Source organism: Cnephaeus nilssonii (genome assembly GCF_951640355.1).
Source record: "Cnephaeus nilssonii genome assembly, chromosome: 16".
Lineage (NCBI taxonomy): Eukaryota > Metazoa > Chordata > Mammalia > Chiroptera > Vespertilionidae > Cnephaeus > Cnephaeus nilssonii.
In genome coordinates this window covers 6,111,647-6,139,419 of record NC_137087.1, presented here as the reverse complement: position 1 = coordinate 6,139,419, position 27,773 = coordinate 6,111,647, and the positions used below count along the sequence as shown (strand labels likewise).

The 27,773-nt window shown below is 55.5% G+C and overlaps 1 protein-coding gene across 1 annotated transcript in view; it reads right to left on the bottom strand.

Moving 5' to 3' along the window:
• Window positions 1-27,773, bottom strand: part of WDFY4 (WDFY family member 4) — a 255,480-nt gene that overhangs the window by 93,498 nt on the left and 134,209 nt on the right. Inside the window, exons 32-39 of the mRNA XM_079793291.1 lie at window positions 27,535-27,699; window positions 24,779-24,982; window positions 23,986-24,100; window positions 22,607-22,764; window positions 19,677-19,915; window positions 17,374-17,495; window positions 15,856-16,041; window positions 14,614-14,750 (exon numbers count right to left, since the gene is read on the bottom strand). Coding sequence (XP_079649417.1) covers window positions 14,614-14,750; window positions 15,856-16,041; window positions 17,374-17,495; window positions 19,677-19,915; window positions 22,607-22,764; window positions 23,986-24,100; window positions 24,779-24,982; window positions 27,535-27,699 — 1,326 coding nt within the window. The remainder of the gene's footprint in view (window positions 1-14,613; window positions 14,751-15,855; window positions 16,042-17,373; window positions 17,496-19,676; window positions 19,916-22,606; window positions 22,765-23,985; window positions 24,101-24,778; window positions 24,983-27,534; window positions 27,700-27,773) is intronic.

The window sequence follows — 27,773 nt, the reverse complement described above, 5'->3', positions numbered from 1 at the left end:
ACGGCCTTCCCTGAACTCACTCAGCCCCATCTCCTGTCTCCTCTCGCTGGCTCCTGTCCCCTTGTCCTCACAGGGGAGGCTCCCAGAGCCACAGCCTCTGCAGGCAGGGGAGGGGGAGGGGGCGCAGGGCAGGCAGAGGGAGCAGGGAAGTGAGACACTGAGGTGTGGGAGGGGTCTGGATGGGAGGTAAGTGTGAGGATCTATTCCAAAGGTTGGAAATCCATGGAGCCATCCCCCCAAACACCTACTGATACCGAGGTGCTTTTATGGACTAAATCGTTTTCTCCAAAACGTCCGTGTTGAGGCCTCACGCCCAGCACCTCAGGGTGTGACGGAGGCCCTCGGAGACGGGCTTTTAAAGAGGGTTCACGCAGCAGGCCCTGCAGTGGCCCCAAGCGCTGTCAGCTCTTCCTTAGAGGAGGGAGGGGCGGGAAGCTGCGGACAGGAGCTCTGGCTGCACCCATGGGGGCAGGCCTGGGAGGACGCACCCGCCAGCCTGGGTCTCCTGTCCGGCCCCAGGGCTGTGGGAACCATCGCTGTGAGACCCGGCCTCGGCCTTGTTACGGCAGCTCAGCCCCAACAGCACCCTCTCTGCAGACAGTGCGGCTGAGCCGGGACACTCACCGCAGCGGGCACCGCGAAGGGAAAGGGACTAGAGGTCACGAAGTCCTCGGGCTTCGTGGAGGGACAAGGCCACTTTGGCAGGGACCGCCTGCCGCCACCCACCTAGAGCAGACCCCTCAGCCAGCTCTCGGGACGGGACAGGGCTGGCGGAGGTCTGGGTCCACACCGCGAGTCCCCGAGGGCACTGGCCACAGCCGGCCCCCCACCCCCACGCCCCACTCCCAGCTGGGCACGCACCTGCGCTCCTGGCACTGCGGGGCTGCCCGGGACCCAGGAGGTCCCACGGCGGGGCTCCCCGAGGTCACAGGCACCTAACCAACACCAGCCCTCCCTCTCCCTCGGCGGGGCTCACAGATGTGGCCACTGGGAGGGAAAACAGGCCTGAGTGTTTCTTTTCTGTCTTCTTCAGCCCACAATCCCCAGCACCTGCTCCAGGCGAGGCCCTGTGCCGGCCCTGGGGCTGCAGGAGGGTCAGCACACAGCGTGCCCTCCAGGATCTTGGAAACCTGCCCCGGGAGATAAATAAGAGACTCGTGTTCCCATGGCAGCGCAGGCTCTGCAGCCGCACAGGGCAGGGCCGGGCGGGGGGGTGGGGTACGCAGGGCAGGGCCGGGCTAGGGGGGACGCAGGGCAGGGCCGGGCTGGGGGGGACGCAGGGCAGGGCCGGGCTAGGGGGGACGCAGGGCAGGGCCGGGCTGGGGGTACGCAGGGCAGGGCCGGGCTGGGGGGGGGACGCAGGGCAGGGCCGGGCTGGGGGACGCAGGGCAGGGCTGGGCTTGGGGGATGGGTGCTGTCAGAGGCCTGTGTTGTCAATGTACAGGGCCTTGTAGTCTTCACAGGCTGCAATCTATGGTCTTAATTGCCCAGGAGTTGGCTTTCTCCTTTTATTATTCTTGTTCCTGGTCTTTCTTTATTCCCTTGAGTGCGCCCTCATCTAAGGGTGCGTGAATCCCCTGGGGCATGTCAGATGGAAATAAACACACGGCGGCGTTAGGAGAAACTGGGTGTGATGCCTCCGTGACACCCAGCCAGCAGCCCCTCACAGGCAGCGGCCACACCTATCCCTGTCCCACCGACTTCCCTCACACCCTTCCCCCTCCTCCTCCCCCTTCTCCTTCCTCTCCCCCTCCTCCTCGTCTTCCTCCTCCTCCTATCCCTCATCCTCCTCCTAGTCCTCCTCCTCATCCTCTTCCTGTCCTCCTCCTCCTATCCCTCGTCCTCCTCCTAGTCCTCTTCCTCCTCCTAGTCCTCCTCCTCCTCGTCTTCCTCCTCCTCCTCCTCCTAGTCCTCTTCCTCCTCCTAGTCCTCCTCCTCCTCGTCTTCCTCCTCCTCCTCCTAGTCCTCCTCCTCCTCGTCTTCCTCCTCCTCCTCCTCCTAGTCCTCCTCCTCCTAGTCCTCCTCCTCCTAGTCCTCCTCCTCCTTCTCCTAGTCCTCTTCCTCCTCCTAGTCCTCCTCCTCCTCCTCTTCCTCCTCCTAGTCCTCCTCCTCCTCCTCCTCCTAGCCCTCCTCCTCCTCCTATCCCTCGTCCTCCTCCTCCTAGTCCTCCTCCTCCTCCTAGTCCTCCTCTTCCTCCACCCCTCCTCCTCCTCCTCCTCCTCCTCCTCCTAGTCCTCCTCCTCCTCTTCCTCCTCCCCCTCCTCCTCCTCCTAGTCCTCCTCCTCCTCCTCATCTCAGCCCAAACCCCTCCAAGAGGCGCAACAGACCTGCTCTTGGCTGAGCACCTCTTGGTCCCTGCACTTCTGGTCACACTAACTGTCCCAGGCGGGAAGGTGGGCCCGGCAGGCCAGGGATTGCGACTTTCCCTGTCCGTATCCCCTGTCTTCCCCCAAGGGCCTGGGATGTGGTGGGAAATCAGTGAGTGGGTGTGGAAGGTTGAGGAGGGACTGTTCGCAGCAGAAACGGGTGTTTAGTAGATGAGAGAGCAGATGCAGAGGCAGATGCAGGTGGAGTCGTAGACAGGGGGCTCTCTGATCCCCTAGAGAACTTGGCCCATGCTGGCAATGGGCTCAGCCCCTCCTGCTGGGCCACTTGTCCTCTGCACTCCAGCCATACGAGCTCTCACTTCTCAAATGCACAGACTCACTCCCACCCTCGGGCCTTGACACGTGCGGGGCCTGCTCACACGCGGCTTCCCAGAGAGCACCGAGAGCCCCACCCGAACAGGAGTCCCGGCACAGGAGTCCCCGCAGAGCCACTGCCGCAGCCTCCCCGACACACGCTCCTTCAAGCACCTGTGCTGCCCAAGGCCCTCAGCTGCTCCCTCCTCACTCCCGATTACGCTAGTAAATCAGCCAGCAGCAAGGACCCGGCCTCCCGGCCTCGGCTCCCCCACAGCCCGGCTCTCCCTTCCCTTCAGGACAAAGAGCCACGTTTGCACCAACCCCCACCCACAGCAACGCCAAGTAAACTCCAGAACTTTCTGTTCGGAGACGCTGAAAGAATTTTTTAATTAACCAAAATTGTTTCTCCAATAGATGGGTCCCAGGGCGAGAGCGCGCTGTGACTCACTCACTCACGTGGCAGGCGCTGGCGGCCGAGCTGCGTGGGGCCTGGCGGGCTGTGAATGGCAGCAGCGCCTCAGGAGGCCCCGCTGAGTCTCCACGCCTCGGCCATCTGCCGTTTTATTCCTTATTTCGTTGGCAATGCTTCGTCTGTGAACTCGAAAGCCTTTTTGCATTGATGAATGTTTAAGTTTTAAGTATTCAAGTTTAGAGAAATAAACAAAAATGTTTCCCCATCCATAAGTCTCATATACATACATACATACATACATATGTGTGTACATATATATATATATATATATATATATATATATATATGGATTTTAACGCATTTCCTGGGATGATGATACCTTCCCTTCCCCTAATCACAAGGTTAGTTTTTAGAATGCAGGTCACCTCACATTAAGCAACCCAATATACAAACATCTGAACCTCAGAAGAGATTCCAGGGTATCATTAGCCTTTCAAGTGAAGGACTGTATCCCATTTTCAAAAGGATTCAACCCAAGATTAATCTGTTTCAATTCACAAAATCTTGATCGATATACATTTTTTCAGGACCCCCTTCTACTGTGAGTCTCTTTAGATGTCACCTAATTCGAGAGACAAGTAACCAGACTACAAGCACTCCCGCAACGCGAGGACCCTGTGCCGTGACTCATTTCTATATTCTTATCGAGAAACGCTATGTCCGGCCCGAATCATTCGTTGTTGAATGGCATATGGCACAGTATTTCTACATTAAAATATGGTGGTTGAGCTGCAGACATGAGCTCAGGTGGTCCCCAGCGACAGTGGTCAGAGAGGGCATGTGCCCACAGCACACTGGTGCAGGGCACGGAGGAAGACAGGCAGGAAGTAACCAGCAGGAGGTGAGAAGGTCTCGCTAGCCTCTTCAGACCAGACATTTCTGTTGGGTAAAGCCTTTGGGGAAGGAGCTAAGCATCTATCCCTAAGGACTTTGCAAAACACGGTTTAGAGTCGAGGTGGCTGTCGGTGGGCAGTGGCATGACCTCGCACCCAGAGTACCGTGTTGCTGCGTGGAACTCGCGCCACCCGGCGCCTGTCCTGGCGGGGCTCCAGCTCTGGTCTGGCTGCGAAGGAAAACGACTGGAGCCTCAGTGCTTGTGGGGCCACCCGCTCAGAAGAGTGCCCGCAGGGTGGCGGCGGCCGCTCTCAGGTGGCAGAGCCTGGGCGTCCCGGGGCTTCTGTGGGGCCTGGGCGGCCGGGCCTCCGTGCCAGCGACAGGCGAGGCGTGTGAGGGCCAGCGAGTCCGCGGGTGTTATTCCTCATGTTCTCGCGGACCTGGCGTCCTTGCCCTGATGTAGACTACGTTTTGAGGTAGGTTTTTAAAGCAAACATCTGAGAGGAAATTCTGGTAGAGAAAGCTCCGTCGGCTGCGTACACAGGTGCTCGCGGGGGAGGGTGGCCATCCCCGGTCCCGCAGCTGGTCCTGGGGCCGGCCCCGGTGCCTGCTAACCCACCCTGCCCTGTGCACGGTCTGCCAACAGGCCCCTCGCAGACCAAGGAGAGCGAGGGCCCTTCATCCAGGGATACAGACCCTGCCGCTCACTGCCAGCGAGCAGAGCTCCCGGGAAGCCAGGGGGGCCGCCCCTAAACCGCCGTCGTCGCGCAGGACAGTGTCCTCCCCACGAGGCCTCTGCTGCTGCTGCCCGGCAGCCTGGCCTCCACCGCCAGGCACTGCGCAAAGCTGCCTGCCCCCGCCCAGCCCGGGAGCAGCCTGGGCCCGGCCCACAGCGGAGCAGTCAGCGGGTCAGGGGCTCTACGCGCGGCCTCCACCCTGACCTTCCCGAGCCCCAGGGCCGGATCTCGGGCTGTTGTTCTCTCGCTGCCTTCATCTGAAACCTGTTCACGTACAGGCGGTGGTGCGGGTCGTGCCCCACCCAGTCCATCCCTGGAAACTCATCCAAGCAGAGGTGGCGGCTCAGGATCAGGAGCGAGCGCTTCCCCTTACGGAGCAGGTGACGCGGCGCTCACCCAGCCCAGCATCTGAGCAGCCAGACTGCAGAGGTGGGCATCACGCCCATGAGCGCCCACAACAAACCCAGCTCCAGTGGAAGGTGGGCATCCCGGGCCCAGTGAAGGGTGTTTGAGGAGTAACCTTGGGCTTCAGGCTGGGGCTTCCATCTCAGAAGCGTCCTGTCCAGCAAACGTGAGGTTTGGGGAGGATTCTACCCTGAGGAGGCCGCGGTGTTTGCACTACAACGTGCTCATTCCAGTCAGTTTCTTCAGAAGCGGAGGCGCGCTGAAGCGTGGGAGTGAGCTCGCCGGCCCGTTTGCTCCTTGCAGCTTCTCTCCTGCCCACGCGTGTCACCTGGGCTCAGGAGGCCACTGATGACTCTCCAAACCCAACTGACAGAGCGGATACGATAAAAGATTTGCCTAAAAGTCTTTAAAGGGTAAACACAACTACAGAATTTAAGTTACAGAGAGGTTTCAGAAAAAAAACGAGTTACAGAAAATTTTCAGAAATAAATATCAGTTGTGATCTTTTTAACACAAAGGACACAAACGTAAATGAACATATTAAGTAAAATGATCAAATAAGAACAAAAGCAGAAAGCGGGGGAGCAAACGCATCAGCTACCCACGCCGCGGCTCGGTGTGGAGCCCGGCCGATGCCACAGGCAGCTTCCACGCGTCCCATCGCGAAAAGGCTGCTTCGCCGGAGAAAGCGCCCCAGCTGATGTTGCTCCAAGCGGTTTCGAAATGAATATCTGATTCCAAACTTCCCCTGTGCCTACAATCGCATGCTAATTTACATTTTAATTACTTCCTAAGAAATCAAAGGCATTTGTTGACAGTAGAACATGATGTCAGCTTCACAGGCTCTGTTGGTGGATGCTTAATGGACTTAATTAGGTAATTAGTGATGTTAATTATCCTTCTATTATGAAGATAAAGATGCCTCACAAATGATGCGCTTGTAAAGAAACGTCAGTAAAGGTATCAGTGTTTAGTTTGTTCATTTACTTCTATTTTCAAACTCCTGTAGCAGGCCCTGTGATAGACTAGTAATATTTAATATTTCCTTAAAATGGGAAAGGGAGAGCCGCTGTCTCCGTGGGCCCGTTATGGGGCTTCCCATTATTCTGAGCCCTAACATTGCCAGCGACGCTGCTCAAACCCCGGCTGCGGGGCTGTCCACTGTGCTGTCAGGGTGTAGGGTTCCTTGTTCAAGGGCGCTCCTTCCATGCACTTCTCACTGCGGGGATGGGCGGGTCCAACATCAACTGTCTGCAGAATGGTGCGTGTGTGTGTGTGTGTGTGTGTGTGTGTGTGTGTGTGTGTGAGAGAGAGAGAGAGAGAGAGAGAGAGAGAGAGAGAGAGAAGAGAGAGAGAGAGAGAGAGAGAGAGAGAGAGAGAGAGAGATAGATTAGAGAAGAGAGGAAATGAGAGAGAAGGCTGTGGTTGAGTGCCCAGATCACTAGCAGGAAACCTAAAAGGCTAACTCACCCTCGGGCTGCCCACCTGCGTGCATATCCATGACCCCAGTGCGGGGTCCCCACCTTGCCCGAGGACCCACGCTGCGGTGGGAAGTTCATTCTGGGTGCGATGCTGGAGCACAGCTGCCTGCAAGAGCAAGGCTGAGATACACCCTACCCAGACTTCACTTCCAGTTACAGAGAGCGGAAGCTTCAGAGGAGTCAGCGATGAAACTATTGGACTTAACAAATTTCCTCTTTCTTGATCCCAAATCCCACCACAAGCAAAGCACAATGAACGGCTTTCAGTCTTTTTAAAGCCATGCTCGCGTTTGTTTGTGAGTGGTTCTGTTCCTTTAACAGATACTAGTAATTACGTGCCGCATTTAATTACGTGCTCACAAGACTTCCCACCTCCGAGCACAACGGGGCGGTGGCACCTCACAAAGGCTGTGACCTCGGCTTCCCACTCACTCTCTTGGTCCCAGGTTTTGACGTTTTATCTCTCCCCTCACTTATTTCTTGATTGGCTGACACAGGCTGCCTTTCTCCCTGTTTCTGCCAGCGAGAATGGATGGCTAAGTTCTCACCCTCAACTCTAGGAGTCCTCACGTGTCTGAACTGCCCCCAGATCTGGGTCATCTCTGCGAAACGTCTCCTGTGAAAGTTCGTTCCCTCCTGCCCACAAGCATCATGTTGAATTTACTACAAGTTGAAGTAAAACCATTCCCAGTGACAACCTGTGGAATTTCAGATTGTTAAAATGTCCTACAATCTCTTCAAGATCTTTGCCTTTAACCCGTTTCACAGACCTTCCCAAGGAATTCTGACTACAGTTTCCACAGATGTGGTCCTACTTCCCCAGCTGCTACGCTGGACTCTACCCCGCACGTCCCTCTCCTCCTTCCCAAGCCCATTCCTCTCTATGTCACAGTCTCTGCTCAGCACTGGGCTCTCGGGAGTCCTGAGCCTTTTTCCCCAGCTGAGTGCACCTACAGGGTCTGCGCCCACTGAACACTGAGCCAGTGCCCTCACCCACTGAACACTGAGCCGGTGCCCTCACCCACTGAACACTGAGCTAGTGCCCTCACCCACTGAACACTGAGCCAGTGCCCTCGCCCACTGAACACTGAGCCAGTGCCCTCACCCACTGAACACTGAGCCAGTGCCCTCGCCCACTGAACACTGAGCCAGTGCCCTCACCCACTGAACACTGAGCCAGTGCCCTCACCCACTGAGCACTGAGCTAGTGCCCTCACCCACTGAACACTGAGCCAGTGCCCTCGCCCACTGAACACTGAGCCAGTGCCCTCACCCACTGAGCACTGAGCCAGTGCCCTCACCCACTGAACACTGAGCCAGTGCCCTCACCCACTGAGCACTGAGCTAGTGCCCTCACCCACTGAACACTGAGCCAGTGCCCTCGCCCACTGAACACTGAGCCAGTGCCCTCACCCACTGAACACTGAGCCACTGCCCTCACCCACTGAACACTCAGCCAGTGCCCTCACCCACTGAACACTCAGCCAGTGCCCTCACCCACTGAACACTCAGCCAGTGCCCTCACCCACTGAACACTCAGCCAGTGCCCTCACCCACTGAACACTCAGCCAGTGCCCTCACCCACTGAACACTCAGCCAGTGCCCTCACCCACTGAACACTCAGCCAGTGCCCTCACCCACTGAACACTCAGCCAGTGCCCTCACCCACTGAGCACTGAGCCAGTACCCTCACCCACTGAACACTGAGCCAGTGTCCTCACCCACTGAACACTGAGCAGGGGCCCTCACCCACTGAACACTGAGCCACTGCCCTCACTCACTGAACACTGAGCCACTGCCCTCACCCACTGAACACTGAGCCACTGCCCTCACCCACTGAACACTCAGCCACTGCCCTCACCCACTGAGCACTGAGCCAGTACCCTCACCCACTGAACACTCAGCCACTGCCCTCACCCACTGAACACTGAGCCACTGCCCTCACCCACTGAGCACTGAGCCAGTGCCCTCACCCACTGAGCACTGAGCCGGTGCCCTCACCCACTGAACACTGAGCCACTGCCCTCACCCACTGAGCACTGAGCCAGTGCCCTCACCCACTGAACACTGAGCCAGTGCCCTCACCCACTGAACACTGAGCAGGGGCCCTCACTCACTGAACACTCAGCCACTGCCCTCACCCACTGAACACTGAGCCAGTGCCCTCACCCACTGGGCACTGAGCTACTGCCCTCACCCACTGGACACTGAGCAGGGGCCCTCACTCACTGAACACTGAAGTGTCAAAGCACTGAACTCAAAGGCATCGGAGACCTGGAGAAGCCTCAGCCGTCCTCCTGCCTTGGGCAGGAGTTTCCATGAGGCCCCCACGCCTTCAGGCTCAGCCAGGCGGGCACCACTCAGCTGCAGGAGACAGACAAGCACCGTGGACGGGGCAGTGGAGCCTGAGCACTCCCACAGGGACGGAGGCAGCCTTCTGTTCTGCACTCTCTCTCTCTGCTGCAATGTTTGTGTTTCATGATGTCTTTAAAGAAAATGAAAGTATACAGACACATTTACGCATGAAATAATATGATGTCTGGGATGTTGCTTCAAAATTATTTTGTGCAGAGGGGAAAGTGGTTAGTCATGGAGATGAGGCAAGATTGGTAATGAGTTGGAAATTATGGAAGTGATGGATAGATACATGGGGGTTCATTTTATTATTTTCTCTACTTCAGTTATATTTGAATTTTTAAACAATGGTCTTTTAAAGAGATAATGGGTAAAGTGTGCAGAGTGGATGGTCAAACGTCACTTTCCTTGCCAATGACCTGAGGCAGGACTGCCCTTACCACAGCGGCCAGCTGGGTGCTGGTCTCTGCCAGCGTCTCCGCCAGGGCAGGCTGCTCACGGCCGGGGTGGGAGAGGAGGGGCCTGTGCCCACATTCCGGAAGGCAGCCCATGGCAGGGGCACAGTCGCCTGCCCACACAGGTGTGTGGTCTCTGAGGTCTCCCAGGCCCCGTGTGTGGGCACGGCTGGCCTTACAGGTGTCTGGCAGGGGGGGTTGTGCTCACCCACAGGGCAGCTTTAGAGGACACATGTCTAGTGCTTCTGCGTTCTGTGTCCTTGCCAGGCCGACAGAGAACTCCAACACAAAGCATGGCCTTTGTATTTTAGCGAAGTCGGTGTGTCACCCTGGCTTGTGGTGCCTTCCCATCCCCTCTGCTACTTCCCGTAGGGCCCGGGCTTCCCTACACGGGCCATTTCAGCTTCAGAAACAGCCCCTGAACGCTTGCTCAGCTGTCTCCACGGAAACACACAGGACCAGGGCTGGCCTGCTCCAGGCGTGTGCTCCAGTGGGGCCCACCTGGCCCCAGCATGAGACAATGTGTAGTTGATCCCAGGAGCAAAGTTGGGGGGGAAATGCACCTCACACTTTGTAAGACACAGGCCAGGCAGCAGCACCCCAGAGGGGCTCCCACTGCACCCTACCTTTCTCCTCTGGCCTGCTCCTCCCATGCCTGGACACGCCTCCGCCCTGGCCTGCTTCGCCTGTCTCCTGTGGGCCTCTTCCCTGCTGCTCATCTCATCCTTGGCGCAACAGCGTTCTCAGGCACGTTCTTTAACTCCCACAGCTCTGACCGCTGCAGACCCTCCCCCCACTGAGTGATCCACAGCCCCAGACCGCCCGCCCTCAGGGTCCCTAACTGCAGTCTAACCTGGACATTCAGAAACGTGCTGGTCCCCTGCCTAACCGCCACCTGTAGGCCACGGCTCCCCCACTAGACCCCATGCTCTCCTGCACTCACCGTGCCGCCAATCGCCCACGCTGCCCAGGCTAGGCGCCATCACCCTCAGCCCCTCCCCCGGCCCCCAGTGCCCATGTCCGTGTACTGTTTCCATTCGCTAACACTGAAAGACAGACGCTGACACGCTTCATATTGTGGAATAACTTCAGATTCACAGGAAAGTCCTAACGATAGAACAGAGAGCTCCTGCCCGCCCTCACCGGTTTCCCATGGAGACCGACACCATGGCCAAGGTGTGTCTGTCAAAACGAAGACACCAGCACTGGCTGTTGATTCAATTTGTTTTAAACAATAGCATCTGGAACTGAGCGGCGAGCGAAGTCAGAGCCCAGCTGGCGAGGATGCGGCAGGGCGCCCTGGCCTTCTCCACACTAGCCAACGCAGGCGCCCAGGAGAGCCCGGACCCCAGCCTCTGTCCATCGGGCTGGCACCACAGCCTGTGCCCTGGCAGAGACCTGGTCACAAGGGCCAGAGGGGCTGTGAAGGGCCCGGGACGAGGAAGAAGGGGCTGCCCCGCTCACACCGGCCTCGGCCTTGCCCGCTGAGCCGCCCGGAGGAAACGTTCCCGCCAGGAGCCGAGCAGCAAGAGGGATCGGGCTCGCCGCGCCCCGCTCCCAGGAACAGTTTCCCTGCGTGTGGAGCTGTCAGCTGCTGACATGATCAGGAGTAACACCAAATGAATAATGTTTCCTCCAAAACCAGCTCCCTTAATTACAACGGAGAGACAGAAGACGCCGAAACGCCAATTTCATGCACTGTGCCTGAGTAATGTCTCGCGCTGCCTTTTCCAGATGGCGACCTCGCTGGAGGGACTGATGATGTGGGCATATTTAGGGAAAAACCAATAACGGAGTCTTTAACCTTCAACAACAAAAAGCGTGTTGTACAAAATGTTCCTTGGGATACATTAGAAAATATCAATTACATTGCTCACTGAGGTGTAATCAGCTGTAATAATCAAAATTAATTTTTAAAAATAATTAAACAGACCCCAGGGCAAATAGTTGATGCTCTTATCCTATGACATCACAGCGCACATATGTACCTGAGAAGCTGTGCCTTCTGTCAGCACAGTGTGCGGAGGCGTGACGAGTGCGGGCTGCGGGTGAGCCCCCCCCCCCCCCCAGGACGGGAGCCCCGCGTGGGCCCCGCACTGTCCCTAAGAACCTCCGTGCAGCAGGCACTGTGCCCGGCCAGGCGGAGCTCCTGGCAGAGAACGCTGCTAAGCAAAGATGCAGTTCATTTTAAAAATTAAAACATAATCCACTTTGTTTCAAAAATAATTTGGCTTTAAAAAATCCACAGGTTAAAAGCTATAGAAAGGATATACAATCAGGTTTAAGAAGAAACAAATGGGGCTCACATAGGAAGGAAGAAGCGGGGGGGGGGGGGGGGGCGGGTGCACGCACGTGTGTGTGTGTGTGTGTGTGTGTGTGTGTGTGTACATGTGTTTTGCAGAAGTTTATCCCGCTAGGTACGTGCAGTTATGAGTTGGGCTACGATTATCTCCCAAGCTTCTGAGTGCCCTGATCGGAGAGGAACGTAAGTCACCCAGCCCTGCTGCTCACGAGGGAGAAATCCCAGTTCCTCCCGGAACACAGCCGAGGGTGATGTCCCGGGGCTGTGCCTCTCCACTCGTCCATCCCTCCACCTGGGCTGCCGTAGGACACCCAGCGCTCGCCTGCCTGGTGCCTTTGCCTGGTGATCCCCTCGGCCTGACCGCTCCTTCCCGGAGAGTAACCGGCACGCGTCCTTCCTTATTTCTCTGCTCCACACCTCCTGCCAGGGAGGGCAGTTGACCACCTTCATCCAAACAGCCCGCACCTCTCTCGCCACCCTCTCCCCTTCCCTGCTCTATTTCCCTACAGCAATAGCACCCCCACATTTATGAGTTTATTTATCTGTTTACTGTAGATCTTCACCCCCTAGGAAGCAGCCGCCATTAAAGCAGAGAATGTGTTAGTTTTTTTCTCTTTGTAACTTCGGGGCTTACAGCAGGATACAGTCAGCACTGAATGAATATTTGTTGAATAAGTGAATGAGTGAATGAGACCTTCGTTGGTGTAGAAACATATTCCACAGCCTGCCTTCACAAAAAGGCAGCCAGTTTCAAATGTTCCTTTCCCCAGATCTCTCCACGAGGTGAGTTAACAGTGCCGAGCCACTGTGACCCTACGTGGCTCCAAACAGTGCGGCCTATTCAAACTGCTCTCAGATGAGCTGGTCTCTCAACCTACCTCCCCAGGACTCAGAGGCAGCTGAGCGGAGCCAATGACAGTGACCTCGAGGGAGGGAGCCACCCTGGCACTGGCAAGAGGCGGCATCAATAGCCTGCAAGGGTCCCCATAAAATGCATGTCTGTGCCCAGCATCCCAGCCGACCCTTCCCTGGCTCCAAGCCAGACAGGCCTGGCCTCCTAGGGACGGTGCTAACTTGGCCAAGGAGCAAAGCGAAGCGAGTGGAAGAGAGGCTGGGTGCCTTCTGGCACACGTGCACTGGTCCAGCGCAAGTGCTTGGGCCAAGGAGGGATGCTCCAGCCTCCAGGCTCCGGGCAGCGACGCCGCTAGGAATGGGCTTCCCTGGTGGAGAAGGCTCTAAGGTAAAACGGGAGTCTGTAAACTGTCTTCTACTTCTAGAGCGCTTGCCGTTTTCTGTGCTTCCTCGCATTCTGATGTGGACGGCGCATTCCCACTGTGTGTTCAGCAGGCGGCCCCGAGGGGCCTGGCCTGGCCTGAGGTCCTGCACGGCGGGCGGGACGGGAGGCCCCTGCACTCTGCCTCCTCCTGGCTGTGCTGCCCTTGACTTCGCTCTTAGATTCCGTTTCCACATCTGCAATGGGGCTCCTGGGAGCCGTGTGATACCACAGCTGATACAAAACCTCAGTAAGTTATTCACTCAGGCAGCCAGGGAGTCTGCCCACCAACTCCTGACCAGCGTCTTCCACAAGCCACAGAGCTCGGGTGCAGCCAGCCTGCTTCTGAACCCAGGGGGCCAGCAGCCCAGCCACGCTCATCTCCCGGCCTCCCTCTGTGTCTGGGCGCTTCTCCCTATGGTCTGAAGCCCCCCGTTTCTGGAGCGCCGAGCAAAGACACTCCCCCAACCCTAACTGCGCTGCTGGGCAGTGCAGGACGCCCTTCACGCCTCGCTCCTCCCAGGACCTGATGACAGTGCCTCTCCCCAGAGCCACTGACCACAGTGGACACGTGGGGACAGCAGAGCCCAGACTCTGAGCACGTGGGATCTGGAGTCAAGCTCACTTTCCAAAGTCCAATGGGCAGAGAGCTCACATTGTGTCACGTGCCAATCAAGATCCACCCACCTTCCTGGGGGCCCTCTCCCACGGGTTCCCACGGTTATCTGTCCCATTGTAGAGGCGAGGAGGGAAAGACTCAGGGACGATAAGTAAACTGCCCCAGGTCTCCTGACCCTCCCTGCGGCCATGTCCAGGCCATGACCACCGTCTGCCTCTGCAGACCAGGGAGCCCAGCACCAGAACCGATGTGTTTTCCAAAAAGAGCCTGCACGCTCTTGCGGAGCCTGGCCGCTTCCTCACCAGGAGGTAGTGCATAGTCCTGCCCTTGAACCTGGGCAGAACGCTGTGCCTCTCTCAGCCAGAGGGACCCGGCGGGGTTGATGCTGCATAGCTTCCAAAGTGAGGTCACAGGAAGCACTCTCCCCACGGAAGCTAGTCCTGGAGGCCCAGCCCAGGCTGCACCGAGGCCGGGACAGCAGAGAAGCTGTGTAGGTGGGCAGGCCAGCAGGCTCAGCTCAGAGAACTGCTCTGCTCCAAACCACAGAACTCGTGATCGCACAAAACTCATTGTTGGCACCACACAGCCTTAGAGAAATGAATTAGAAAACTCTAACGCCTCAGCCCACCGAGGCAAGAGGCTCTAACCTGCATTCCCGGGACAGCACCCGTGTCCGGTCCCCTCGCTGAGCCCACACACCCAGCTCCCGCTGACCGCCTGCGCACACGTGACAAGGAGCATGGGTCACGGTTCCGTTTGATTTTTAATGTCACAAGGAACACCTGCTCTCGGTGCTCGAGGGGAGGCGCATGCACTTGAGGTTAAAGCCCAAGACCTGGCTCCCCGGAAGCGGCCTCAGCTGGGGAGCCAAAGGCCCCGGGAGAGCGCGGAGGAGCATGGAATTAGATTGGTCTAGTGACAACAGAGAGAGGGGACGTGACTCCTGGGGTCTGAAGAAAATGCCGACGCTTCTCTTAGGAAAGGGGTGTGGCTCACCTCTGCCTTGCACTCGGGGTCCTTGGCCTGCCGCCCGGGGATCAGCCTCATGGCCGAGGACAAGCTTTCGCTCCACAAAGTGACTTTGCTGTGATGTCCGACATTCGAGCGACTGGCCAGAGATTTCTTCTCAGATGCTGCGGACCGGGAAGCAAAGACTGTCAGAGGAGAAACTGAGAGGAGACACACGCTATCTCTCCAGCTGCTGGGCGTTCAAATGGCCAGCCAGCGCTGCGACAGGGGCAGCCCAGGCTGCAGCTCACACTGCTGTCTTCTGACTACGAAATATGGGACGGGTTTCTGCATCCCGGCCCCGCTTAGACCCCTGGCTCCACAGTGCGCTCACATCTGCGCAAGTTAGCTAAAGTTCTTAAGCCTCCGTGTTCTCATCTGTGAAATGGGAATAAGAGTATCTGATCTCCTGTGGTGTCGTAGAGGGTAAATAAGATTATGTGTTTAAAACACAGCCCCTGAAATATAGACAGTTTGCAAACATAAGGTTGTTGGCAAAAAAGAGAGCCATTTGCTAGCAGCAAGGCCAGCTCACCATGTCACCCACGCTGTGTACTTGTGAATAAGCAGGGTGCACGTGTCCTGTTTAAGTGAACTTTTCCCTGAAATAGAGTGACATTTTGACTTCAAAGTGTACATGTATGCACATACACAGCCGCCAGGGCTAGTGTGGGAAGCCAGTGAAATAAGAGGTGCGGTACCGCCCAGGAGTCTGGGACAGTACACCCGGAAATAACCAGCTCTTCAATGTCTGCGACCTCGGTGATGCTGGAAGACGTGAAACAAGCATGAGCCATAATCGACAGCAATGGCCTCTTTAAAAACAACATGAGAACATCACGGTGCACTGATGGACATGAGGTAAAATGTTGCATTGCTGATAGAATGCAAGGGCCACTAATATCTTTGGGATGAACACTTTCCCTTGGAACTCGCAGGAACCGAAGCTCTGGTCACTACACAGCTTGGAGCTGACTGTCAGGGCAGGACCTAGACCCCCAAGCTGCAGGCCCAGGGTGAGCGTGGACATGGCCCTCCCATCTAAGAGATTTCTAGAACCTCTCACTTGCTTGGCACCTCTGGTCTTCCCTTCACCTACGAGGCAAAGCAGCATTTATCCTTTGTGAGCCAAGATTCATGAGGTGTCCGTGATGTAAACCCCTCCCCTGAAGGAATGAGGGAGAAAGGCCCAGGGGAACCGGGGAAGCCCCTGGACCCCGTGACAGAGACCTAGGTAATGCTGCCAGGCCTTGAGCATCGTCTCCTCCCAGAGCGGGGTGACCTCTTCCATCTTCACTTCTCTCTCCCCGGGTCTGACAGAGAGATCGATCTTGAAGGTGTCCTCCAGCTCCTGCCGCCGCTGCGCCACGAGCTGCTGCCAGAGAGCGTGCACGGTCCTCTGGACGCTGTGCTGGACTGAGAGAGAGGGCGCGTCAGCGCTGCTTTCATCCTGTGGAACGTCACCTGGCTTTGCAATGCCACCGACATCTATGTGAGCTGGCCCTCCCCTGCATCTAACTCCCCCACCAAGCCCTGCCGGCCTGCATGTCCAGAGCTAGGAATCATGACTGATGGGTCCAGGGAACCTCTTTCTCTCACCTCCCAATTCTGTTAGATGCCTAACGGACGTGCCTGTGAGAGCTCTAGGGAACCAAATTGCTTCCCCCAGAAAGCTCCTCCAACCTGCCCTTTATTAGCCTCTTAGAGGAACGGACACCCAAACTAAGACTGCCATGGGACCAGGACCAAGGCAGTCCTCTCTCCTGCACTGGCTCAAGGTCTGCACCAGCCACCCATCCCAGTGCCCTGCATTTGCCCAGATGTGTACAAATCTACCACGCCACCCTGCTGCTGGGCCCCAAACTGTAGCCCAGGGCAGTGCCTAATCCCCTCTGACCTTGGACCACTGGGTCCCGCCTCTGGTACCAGCCTCTACTGTCTGGTTTTTCAACCTCAGGGGATGGACGTTGCTCCGCCCACTCTGCCAGCTAAGTCCCTAAATGCTAATGTCCGTGCTGTCATTAACACTGTAAGAGTAAAATTTAAATTCACAAGATTTTTGAGCACTGGCTTTGGGTACCGATCTAACAGAACACAGGCCTGTGCCTGCCTCTAGTATCACAGCTATCCCCTGTAAGTGGCAGCACGCCAGAGAGGTGGGCGAGGGTCAGCTGAGGCCTCCTGGCTCAGAGGAGCACTCTCTCAAGCACATGGATCCAAAGGCTAGCTATTCTTTTACAAATGCCAATCCCTTTAACTTGACATGATATTAGCAAGTCCAAACATACCCTCCATTAAGCCAAATATTTCATGAAAGAAATGAGTTTATTTCATCCATCCCCATTTGTCTAGGGAAGGAAGTCCAAAAGACAGCTATACAACAACCAGTCACTCTATCTAGTGGCCCAAAGGAAAACTCAAGAGACCCAGAGATGGGAAATCAACTTACTGTGAGGTCCTCTGGTTCTTAGTCGAACCAAGTCCCTTAGAGCTCCCTCTTCTTCCATCCATCTCTCCACCCATGCCATTCCATGTTTAATATGCAAAAATCGCTCCAATTTTATTCCCCATCAGGTTATCCTGCTTTACTACCACATCATTCTGGGGGTTTCCAGGGCTTTTTCTGGCCTTTGAATGTCTCCTTAGTACATGTTTCCTCATCGTGGGAAAGACACACTGAAGAATGCAACCCCAGCAGTTATCACTAGCCATCTACTTCCCCCCAAATAAACAGCAAATAAAATGTACCATCAGCCAAACTTGGGGAGTCATCCACTCTCTTCTCTCTCACGTCTTCATTTGGAGAAAGAAACACTTGATAGTAAGGAGTCATCCTAGGCTTGGGTTCCAATCCAAATCCTTCGGGATAACTAGCAGACAAGAGATTTTCCCTGTGAAATTCAGTTCTTTGGGATTACGCTATCGTTCATTACAAGCTAGAGGGAGGGTCCCTCAGCCCAGCCTGCGCCCTCTCACAGTCCGCGATCCCTCAGGGGATGTCCACCTGCCAGCTTAGGCCCGCTCCCTGGGGGATCAGGCCAAAGCTGGCAGTCAGACATCCCTCTGGCAGCCCAGGAGCCCTCGGGGGATGTCCAACTGATGCTTTCCTGCAGGGAGCGTGCCTAAGCTACAGTCGGACATCTTTAGCACTCGCAGCCATCAGCCTGGCTTGTGGCTGAGCAGAGCACCCCTGTGGGAGCGCACTGACCATACGGGGGGGGGGGGGGGGAGGTGGCGGTGCAGGGGGGGCAGCTCCTTCCTGCATTTAGCATCTGCCCCCTGGTGGTCAGTGCGCATCATAGCAAATGGTTGTTCCCGGTGGTTCCGCCATTAGGGTCAATTTGCCTATTACCCTTTTATTATATAGGATGATCATCCTCCAAACACAGTACATATCAATATGGAAAAACTATCTAATCAAGTTCAAGCAAACAGCGCATGGCCACGTCCACGACAGCTATCATACAATAGCATCCTGGCAAAGGGGAAACCCACCAGCCTCTTATTCCTGTCTGATTAAAGCCACTCCGTGCTCCCAGCAGACCCTCTGACAGACCCCCTGAACCCTCTCCTGGTTTCCCCGTCGTTGGAATCGGTCATTTCTTCTTGCAGACTCCCCACAGCACTGAACTCTGCCTCTGGGTGGCCCTGACCTCATCCTGCCTGGCATGGGGCTGGGCCAGCGCCACGGGCCTGTGGCCTGAGCAGTATGACAGGGCCCACACTCGAAGGGCCTGGTGCTTGGACTCCCTGTTACCATGGTAATTTCTGAATAAGGGGCCCTCATTTGCACTGTGCCGGGCCCCACATGTCCTGAAGTCGGTCCTAATTGGGGTGTGGTGGTTTACATACTAGGCTCCCCATGAGCCGTGTGCTCCAGGGCTCCTGGTCATGTCAATATCTATGTGTCCTCTCATCTGGGTTCCTCAGCCCACCAAGCAGAATATACACTCAGTACAAAAATGACAAATGAAAAAATACAGCATATGACAATGTCCACTCTTGAAATTTCTAGAACGAAGTCCCTTTGGATCTTGAAGTCCCTTTCTAAACAGGGGGATGTCCTGAGGGTGGGGCTTCAAGCACTGTTTCTGTCACCTACACCTTCAATATGGACAGGAGCCAGTTCTCAAACACAGGAGAGCAAGGCCCCCAATTTATCCCACACACTGACATGGATGCTTTTATTGCAAAGGAATGAAAAGGCAAGTGCCTCCTCTGGTCCAGGGGGCTGGGAGTATTTTCCAGTGCCTCCCAGACAGAAACTGTTTTGTAATGTTCAGTAGGCAACTCGGCAGAATTTGGGATCCTTTTTTCCAGAAATGAAACATAATTTGTACTGGAATAAGTACAATCAAGGACAAGGACAAGAGCAAAATGGAATATCCCACAGTCCTCTCTGGCTCTGCACTCAGCATGGCTCCCCACCGATGAGGTAACATTCGCAGGCAGCACGGCACCAGGCCCTGGTGACGCCCGGTACACACACTCCACACACAGAGAGTGCACGTGCACAGGAAATCCAACACGTGCCCAAACGTGGGGCTTCCGGGAAAGGATTCAGTGAGATGAAGCTTTTGTTATTAGTATTTCCTACACACGTGTAGTTATGGGTGTTATTTTATATCATGAATTGTCTATATATTTTAGTCTGTAAGCAAAATGATTCCTGGCTTGCATAATACAATTTCTTTTATGTTTTCCCATTCTATGGTTATATTTTTCAAATGTTAGTATTTCTGAAATCTGCCTGCAGCATAAAATCAAAGTGCATATTTAATGTTGGCGTTTTCTGCCCCCAAAATAAATCAATGAAGAATCTTACCACCTGAGAATTGTGGAGATTGGGTAAATTGTTATTTTACGGTGATTCTAGATGCTCAGTCACATGGACAGGTTTGAGGAAGACCTACCATGTTATCAAACATTGTACATAACGCGGACAACCAGATCAACAAAGGGTTCTCTCATTTATATTGACCTCATCAGTGCCCCTGCAGGCTCCTTGCTCCCTGACCACAGTGGGCGGGAGGGGCCTCCCGGAGTCTTACCTCCCCTCGCTGAGCTGGAGCAGACAGTGCATGAGGCACAGCAGGAAGCTGGCGCTGGAGTTGTAGGTGGCGAAGATGACGTCCCAGTGCTCCTGCAGGAAGTGCAGGACGCGGAGGAGGCCCAGGCCCTCGGAGAGGGACTGCTGGGGCTGGGACAGGCAGTACAGGATGACTTTATTCAGACTGCTGTACAAAGCGCTGATGGCGCTGTCCCTTTGTGAGGAGGCATTCTCAACGACCTGGTCATGAAATAACACACACAGACCTGCTTGTGCGCACTGCACCGTTTTAGGAACGGATCCCACTAACTGTGAAAATGATACTGGCTCAGTCTTTTCTGTATTTCAGAATGTGGCAGGATCTAAAAGTCAAATAGGACAGCTGTCTCTACCGTGGAGCTTCCATTTAAGTGAGTGATCAATAAAGGCAATTCAAATCGTTGGATTTACCAAAATTTGGTGTAAAAAATGTTAAAGTCGCCCTAGCTGGTTTGGGTCAGTGAATAGAGCGTTGGCCTGTGGACTGAAGGGTCCCAGCTTCGATTCCAGTCAAGGGTACATGCCTGAGTTGCAGGCTTGATCCCCAGTAGGGGGCGTGCAGGAGGCAGCCTATCAATGATTCTCTCTCATCATTGATGTTTCTATTTCTCTCTCCCTCTCCCTTTCTCTCTGAAATCAATAAAAATATATTTTTTAAAAAATGTTAAAGTTTACCACAGTCATATTATGTAAAATAGCCAGGGGACCAGAGATTTCTGAAATATAGGTAAGAAGGTTGGCCCTCGGTGTATAAGAACATACCATTAATAGTGTCTAATTAAAACATGTCACTAACTGTAAGTATTAGTTACCATGCGCAGCGTGTTTACAGTATTCCAGGCACCATGCTAAGCATTTCTGCACAGAGTTCCACACATCGCCTCGTTTAAACCTAACAGAATGATGAAGTAGGCACTAAGATTAGCCCACTTTAGAGATAACCAGGCTCCGGGTCAAAGAGGCTAACTGGTCAGCAAGGATCGATCTCACACCAGGCACCTGACCCTCTCTGAGCCACCAAGGAAATGGGTCCAGTGAACTTCAGCACATGGGAAACTTGGGTGGGGAGGCAGGGGGTCCTGGTTTGCAGCCTTAACACTAATTGGTCCATCCACTTACATGGCTTCATCAAAAAGAATCCATAAAACAAAAAACAGGTGCAAACCTCCAGTCTATTAGAGAGGTCATTTATTAGCTATAGATTGCTCTCTTAGAATTTTACAGGCACTGCGATTATTTATACTAACGAAGTTAGTTTTATTTAAATCTGCTGTAATTTGAGATTCATGTTTTTATCATTGTCTTCTGCTTCTCAGATTGGTCACATCTTTCAAACGGAGGTTAAGAGTTACGAGCCCCGCCAGTAGGAGAGAAGGATGGCAAATGTGGGCAGAACTGAGAGTCCTCGGGCCTGACACGCTGAAGGCACATCAGCCCCAGCGGGCACCCGCTCTCAGGTGTGAGCTCTGAGTGTGTGCTTGCACCACTGGCGGCTGCTGCGGGCTTACTGTTGGTGTCCCTCCCCCTCCCCCCCCCCAAACTTCTTATGTTGAAACTCTAATCCCCAGGGGATGGAATTAGAGATGAGGTCTTGGGGAAGTGACCCAGTCAGGAGGCTACAGCCCTCGGATGGGATTCCTGTAAGGACAGGAAGAGACCAGCGAGAGGTTTCTTCCTCTCTGTCCATCATGTAAGGACGATACGAAGATGGCCAACTGCACACCAGGAATGGGGCCCTGGGCAGACAGGAGACCTGCTGCCCCTTGATCCTGTGCTCTCAGCCTCGAGAACATGAGGCGTCACTGCTGGCTGCTGAGCCGCCCAGTCCGTGGCTTTGTTAAAGCAACTGAACAAAGGCGGGAGCACAACTTCGCAAGGATCTGATTTTAACCTTCTCAGAGCTGGCAGGGCTACCTCTCTCTTTGGAGTTCTTCTTGAAAGGGGCTCTGAATACATCACTTTCAGCCTGGCCTGGCCTGGCACTGCACCTCAGCCTGGCTGTCACCCAGGAGCAGTCCTGGGGTCTAGGCAGCTCACAGACAGAGGGGTGCTGGGGCTGCCAACTGCACGCTCCCAGGAGGCGTGAGGGGAAGGAGGGGTCTCTCCCGGGTTCTGCGGCAGAGGACACACCCAGGGAGGTGCCGAGTAAGAGAACGTGCTTCCTGAGCATCGCAGGTGTCCCGCTGGCTGGGACCACCTTGGACCGTAGCGAGCTCCTCGAGCAGGGCCCTCAAGGAAAGAGCGGATGGCCATTTGACGGAAAGGTTTCCAGGATGAAATGAAAAGGACCCAAAAATAGTTCAACTCTAGAATGTTGAGATTGTATGAGTCTATGTGTAAAGAAGCTGTGCACATGTACACACACACTTACACCTAAGGGTGTACCTCCAGCATGCATTTGTACTATGGATGTCTGTGGATCTATCTGAGAGAGAGTACACATTAAAGAAAAACAGGGCTCGGTAAAAACAGACGCTTGCCTCGATTTCAGGAAGGCCCAAACATGATGCTAAAGCAGAAGATGAAATGGGTCTTTTGAAGATGAAGACCTTTCTGGCCCTTTCTTTGTTGATGAAGGATAACAACAATTAAGATGAAACTAACAGTCATAATAGAGTCTAGAAGGGGACAGAGCTCAGGTGTCAGCAGAGGGGACCATGGCTCCTGACCACTGAGACGGATCTCAGGTGGCCTGAGTGAGAGCCCTGCAGGACCCCCTCAGCCACCAGGGACCGCCTGGGCTGTGAAGGCCCTGCGCCTTCCTCCCACCCATCTCAGGTCCTATTTGCAGGGAGGACCGCAGGTCCATCTGGACCACCTGTATAGCAGCAGCACGTCAGACGGACACTCGGTCGGCCGTTTCCACACCACCATGGCCAGCGGGGTTCTTACCACCATGATGTGTTCCGTGATGAAGAGAAGGATGTGTCTGGGGTCTGCTGAGAACACTCCGCTGTACAGCTTCTCTACCAGCTTCTGGGTGAAGTGGGTGATGATCGTGAGGGAAGGAGCAGCAGCAGCTTCTGTGTTTGGCTGAGGCTCCTTATCACCTAAGGTCAGGTGAGGAGACAGGCGGAGTCTGAGACATCATCAGAGTCTGAGTGGCCTTTCCACAACAGCCTCCACTCCCTCTGGGTAACCACCTACATCTCACTCCTCTTCATACCCACTGCAGCCCTCTGTGTATCCCGGGCTCTGAAGATGGGTCTTACCCACAGGTACCCAATGAAGACCCACCTATTCAAATAAATTGGCCTTGAACAATGCAGTCAGTGATATAACCCAGTGGAGAGGAAGCAAGTGTGGGGCACTGCCTCTTCCAGCGGCCATTTGGAATGGGGGGGGGCATGGAGGCATAAGGCAAACAGGAAGACTGTGTGGTGACCTGAGGCCCGGCTGTGTCAGGCAGAGGACGAGGCTGTAATGTGGGTCACTGTCCATGATCACCAACATGCCAGGCACTATTCTCAGAATGCTCTGATCTCAGCTAATCCTAATAACAACCCTCTGAGTTAGCCTCGATTGCTGTCCTCACTCATAGGCTCAGGCACCTGTCCACAGTCACACCATAGCCAGTGACATAGCCAAGAGCAGAGCCGGGACTCCCAAGCTCACACCTTCCACCCCCTACTCTGCCACACTGCAGATGCTCCGGGAGAAAGGCCAGTAGCCAGGGTGTCCATGCTGTGAGGCGAGGAGGAGTCCAGAGATGAGTTGTGTCACTGAGGAATTCATGGCTGAGACCACAGAAAGGACTATGTTTAAACTCATTGGGAAGGTGCAGCTGCCCTGGAACTAGGCTTATGAATGAAGCATCGACCTGAACTTCTTAGGGGCAATGCAGCATCTTCATCCGGGTTCATTTAAAAAACACTTGCTGTACCCAGGCACAGGTGCAAAGATGCTGAGCAGAAGATGCTGAACTCCAGTTGATATCTCAACTTCCCTTATGGGAAGAGGACACAATTCTACTGAAGGTGGAGGAGAAGTGGTTTTAGCTCAGAGGGCAGGCCTTTCTGCCTCCGAGTGGCCCACCGGTGGTGGAGATGTCATGGAAAGAAGTAAGCATGCGCTCCCCGGGGCCCCAGGCAGGACCAGTGAGCTCTTATTGCGGATGTGCGGAGAGCATCGTCCGCGCTCCTAGGTGTCCTGCAGCACGAGGACCCAGGCCTCCTCTAGGAGACGGGGCAGTGGCTGGGGGTGTGCGGGCTCTCCTGCTCAGCTGTCAGCAGCCTGTGTCATAGCAGTGAGGAGCAAGTCACCCCACTCACCTCTGAGCACCAACATGTCACCTCCTCGCATCATGTGAAATATTTCCATGGTGGAGAGCAGGACCTCAGACTGGAAGTCTCGCTTCTGTTGGCTGGTGGCATTGTCTGGAGAAGCCTGGAATCACACCCAGAACTCGGCCATCATGTCCACTCAGTGCCCACCGAGTCCCCTTGCTTGGCCTGTATGCTAATGCCACAGCTGCTGGGAGTGTGGGCTGCCAACCGCTCACCACTGCCCCTTCTCCAAGGCACTGCCTTCTGCTGACCAAGTTGGCTCACCCAGGAGGCGCCTTCTGTTGACCAAGTTGGCTCACCCAGGAGGTGATGCGCACCTCCTGAGGTGAGAAGGCAAGTCAGGGTGGCCCACAAACAATGACCGCTGGGCAGGTGCCTCAAGGTGGGGCCACCTCTGGGATGCAGATAGCAGTGCTCCCCTTGGGGCCAGGCTGTGGCTGAGACCATTTCCTGGCTAGCTTCTCCCTCGTCCTCCTTGCATCCCTTCTCTGCCTCCCCTGAGAGAGCAGCCCTGAGAAATCACTTCTATGCAATCCCTGCACCAGGCTCTGCTGCTAGGACCCTGTGAGACCTGCCCTCAGTCGTCTATTCACTCGCTCTCCCTGCTCTGCCGGGGCCTGCGGATCCTGGAGGACTCCCTCCCACCACAGCGTTATTTCTCAGGAGCTGTTTGACTGTGAGCCAGCTCACGCAAGAGATCAGCCCTCCGGTCTCCCTGCACATCCCCCTTGCGGTGCTGGCCTCCCAGCGCAGGCCAGGCAGTCCGCTGTGCACTCACCTCCAGCAGCACCTCCAGCGGCAGCCACTGCTTAGGGCTGGGAGCTGCAAGCAGGAGCTCCCTCAGGAGGAGCTGCATGAACACCCTCAGCTGTTTCCGTGTGGGGTGGGACTTGGCAGGAGCCTGCAGACCCTCCACAATGCCGTCACCTTCAGCCTCGGCCCCAGGGCTGCTGGCATTCCCGGCGGACTCAGTGGTGCCCCCCTCAAAGACAAGAAAACCCCAGTGTGAGTGGCTCGTACTGCCTCAAAGTACTTTCCTATCTACTGCTGAGGGGTGCCTGGGTGACATTCTGATCAAACCCATTAACATGCAAGGAAATTGAGGATCCACAGAAGTAGGTGACTTGCCCAGAGTCTCATGGCTCATAAGGGTGCCTGCTCTGTCCCTGAACCCCAGAGAGGTGGGAGGCGTGGAGAGAAGCCAAGTGTGGAGCTAGCGTGGCCTGAGGGCTCAGCAGAGAAGCCACACCATGTCCTGGGCAAGTCCCTCCTCCTCAGAGCCGCAGCTCTCAGCAGCAAATGGAGATACGAAAGGGATGCCACAGAGATGGGTGAGCTCCATTGAGAGAGTCATGCAGGCCACAGTGCCTGCCCTGTACATGGTCATCAACTGGGCCCACCGCCTGGGGCCCCTGGCCTGCCCGCCAGGCTGTGGTGATGGTGACAGGAGGACCCTCAGGGGAAACAGGCGCTAGGCTTCAGCAAGTCCTGGCCTCCAAGTCCCTGAGGCACCTCGGCCTTCACATGCTCATTTTTTATTTATAAAAACACAGGGAGATAAATGAAGCAGGCACCATTAGCCCAGCCACGTCAGAAACACAGAGATGCTGGGAGGCGAATGACATGCCCAAGGACACACGGCCAGGGACCTCCAGCTCCCGCCAGTGACATTCCAAGAGTGATCATCTGCTGGCACCTCCCTCTGCACATCATAAAATTAATGTGGCCATTCTTAATGAAGCCATAAAATGGATTTAATGGCACCTAGGGAGGTGGTGGCCACATTAATTAGCTCCACGCGGCCTCAACGGGAAAGACGCCATATAAATTCACAGCAAGCCTCTGGCTACCAGCTTTCTGCATGAAGTGGATCTGTCACAGCTTCTGTGCAACAAAGGCCTTCTGGAGCAGACTTGGAACTGGGACAAGCACAGGAGGTGCGGGGACACGTGTGCTGGAAGTGGAGCCAGGGGCCCATGTCAGAGCCTGAATCATCTGAGCTCGGCCGGGGAGGTGACTTTGGGCCAGACCCGCCCCCAGGCAGAGACCCTGAACAAGGGAGGAAGAGCCAGCCAGCTGGAACCTCAACTCAGCAAATGGTGAGCCCGCCCACTGTGTTGGGGTGAGGAGGGCATCTAGGCCAAACATGTCAGGACTTGAGGGTTCTGGCCACCTCCAGGGGCCCTGCTTGGGGGATGGTGAGGGTCAGCCTGCGGGCCGTTCTTCCTCCCTGCCCAGCCTCGGAGGCTGGGGTCCGATCCCCACCCCTCCACTGCATCTTTTTCTCTTTTCTAGGGAATTACTTTAGTTGATATTAACCCAACAAACCATTTTATCTTTTTGCAAATCTAGTCTTTATATTTAGTCTTTTATTAAAATAAATTACTCCTGAATTTCATTTGGCCATTTGGTTTGATTTTAAACTGATGGTGATAGGAAGGGAATGGGCTTTATGGTGAGAGTGCTGGGGTAGGGAAGGGGCTATGGGAAGAGATGGGTGAGGGTTAAATCTTGGCTCATCACTTAGTCATCACGGAACCGTGATGTTTTTCACTCTCAATGGTTTGTAGGCTAGGCTAGGTCCTAAGCCCCCACTGAGCCCACAGGACCCTGCCAGCGCCGCGTCCCTGCTGTGTCTCTCCCCTCTCCCCCTGGCCCCGACTAGCACACACCACCGGGCAGGCTGCCAACAGGGAGAAAAGCGTGATGGGAAGCGCCAGGCTCAGGACTGCTGAGGGTGTCCAGTGGATGGAGGCTGTCGGGGTGCATGCACTTCTAGAAAAGATGAGCTAAACGAGCATGTTCGCTCCCTCACCTGGTCCTTTAGCAAACACTGCCTGCCTGCACCGTGCGTGGCGGGCGTCTACCCCTCCTCACCCTCCGGGCCTGCAGCCGCTCCTTTAGCTGCAGCGACAGCCTTGCAGACTGTGTCACTAGCTCCTGCTCCCTGTCCATCTCCGCTTCCTGCACCGTCAAGGAGGGGTGACCAGCAGGCTTCTGCCCTTCACACCCGTTGTCACCCGCTCCTCTCGGCTCCCAGACTCTCTCAAGCCACTGCGTCCCTGAACCTGGCTCTGCCTCAAACTCACTCACATCTTCTACCCCCACACTCACACCTCGTCCTCAAGACCCCGCCGGTCCCCTGCCCCCAGCCACCTGACTTCAAGGAGTCCCGAGTCACGGTCTGCAGATGGGAGGAGGGTCTGGAGGACAAAAAAGCAGAGAAGGACTGTCCTCCGGTCCGCCCACATCCACCCACTGGGTCTGGCCCACACCCACCCACCAGGGACGGAGTCTGTTGTTTCGCATTATCAGTGGGAGGGCATTCCACATAGAATTGGACTTGATCTGCCATCAGATGACTGAGATCCCTAACAACTGCACCCCAGCTGAGAAGGAAGCTGCTGCCTTGCCGTTCCGGCCACATTGCCTTAAGTGCCTTTCATTTGGGGCGGCAGGAACCTTGCCCTTTCTCTTGAGGGATGACTCCCTTAGGCCCTGACTTCACTGGGGCAGGGGAGCGGCGTGTCCTACCTTGTTGGTTCCCAGCGGGAAGGTGACGACGGCCAAGGTCTGGAGGAACTCCGGGGCCCGCCAGGCGGGGTCCTGCGGGTAGGCGCTGTGCACCTGGCCCAGGAACTGCAGCACGCTGGCCGGGAACGGGTGCTCCCCGGCGCCGTCTCCAAGGCCTGTCGGGGGCTGAGAGGGCACCGGGTGAGGCGTGTGTGGGAGCCAGAGGGTTAGGAATCTAGGGAGGAGACCTGCTCTCTGAG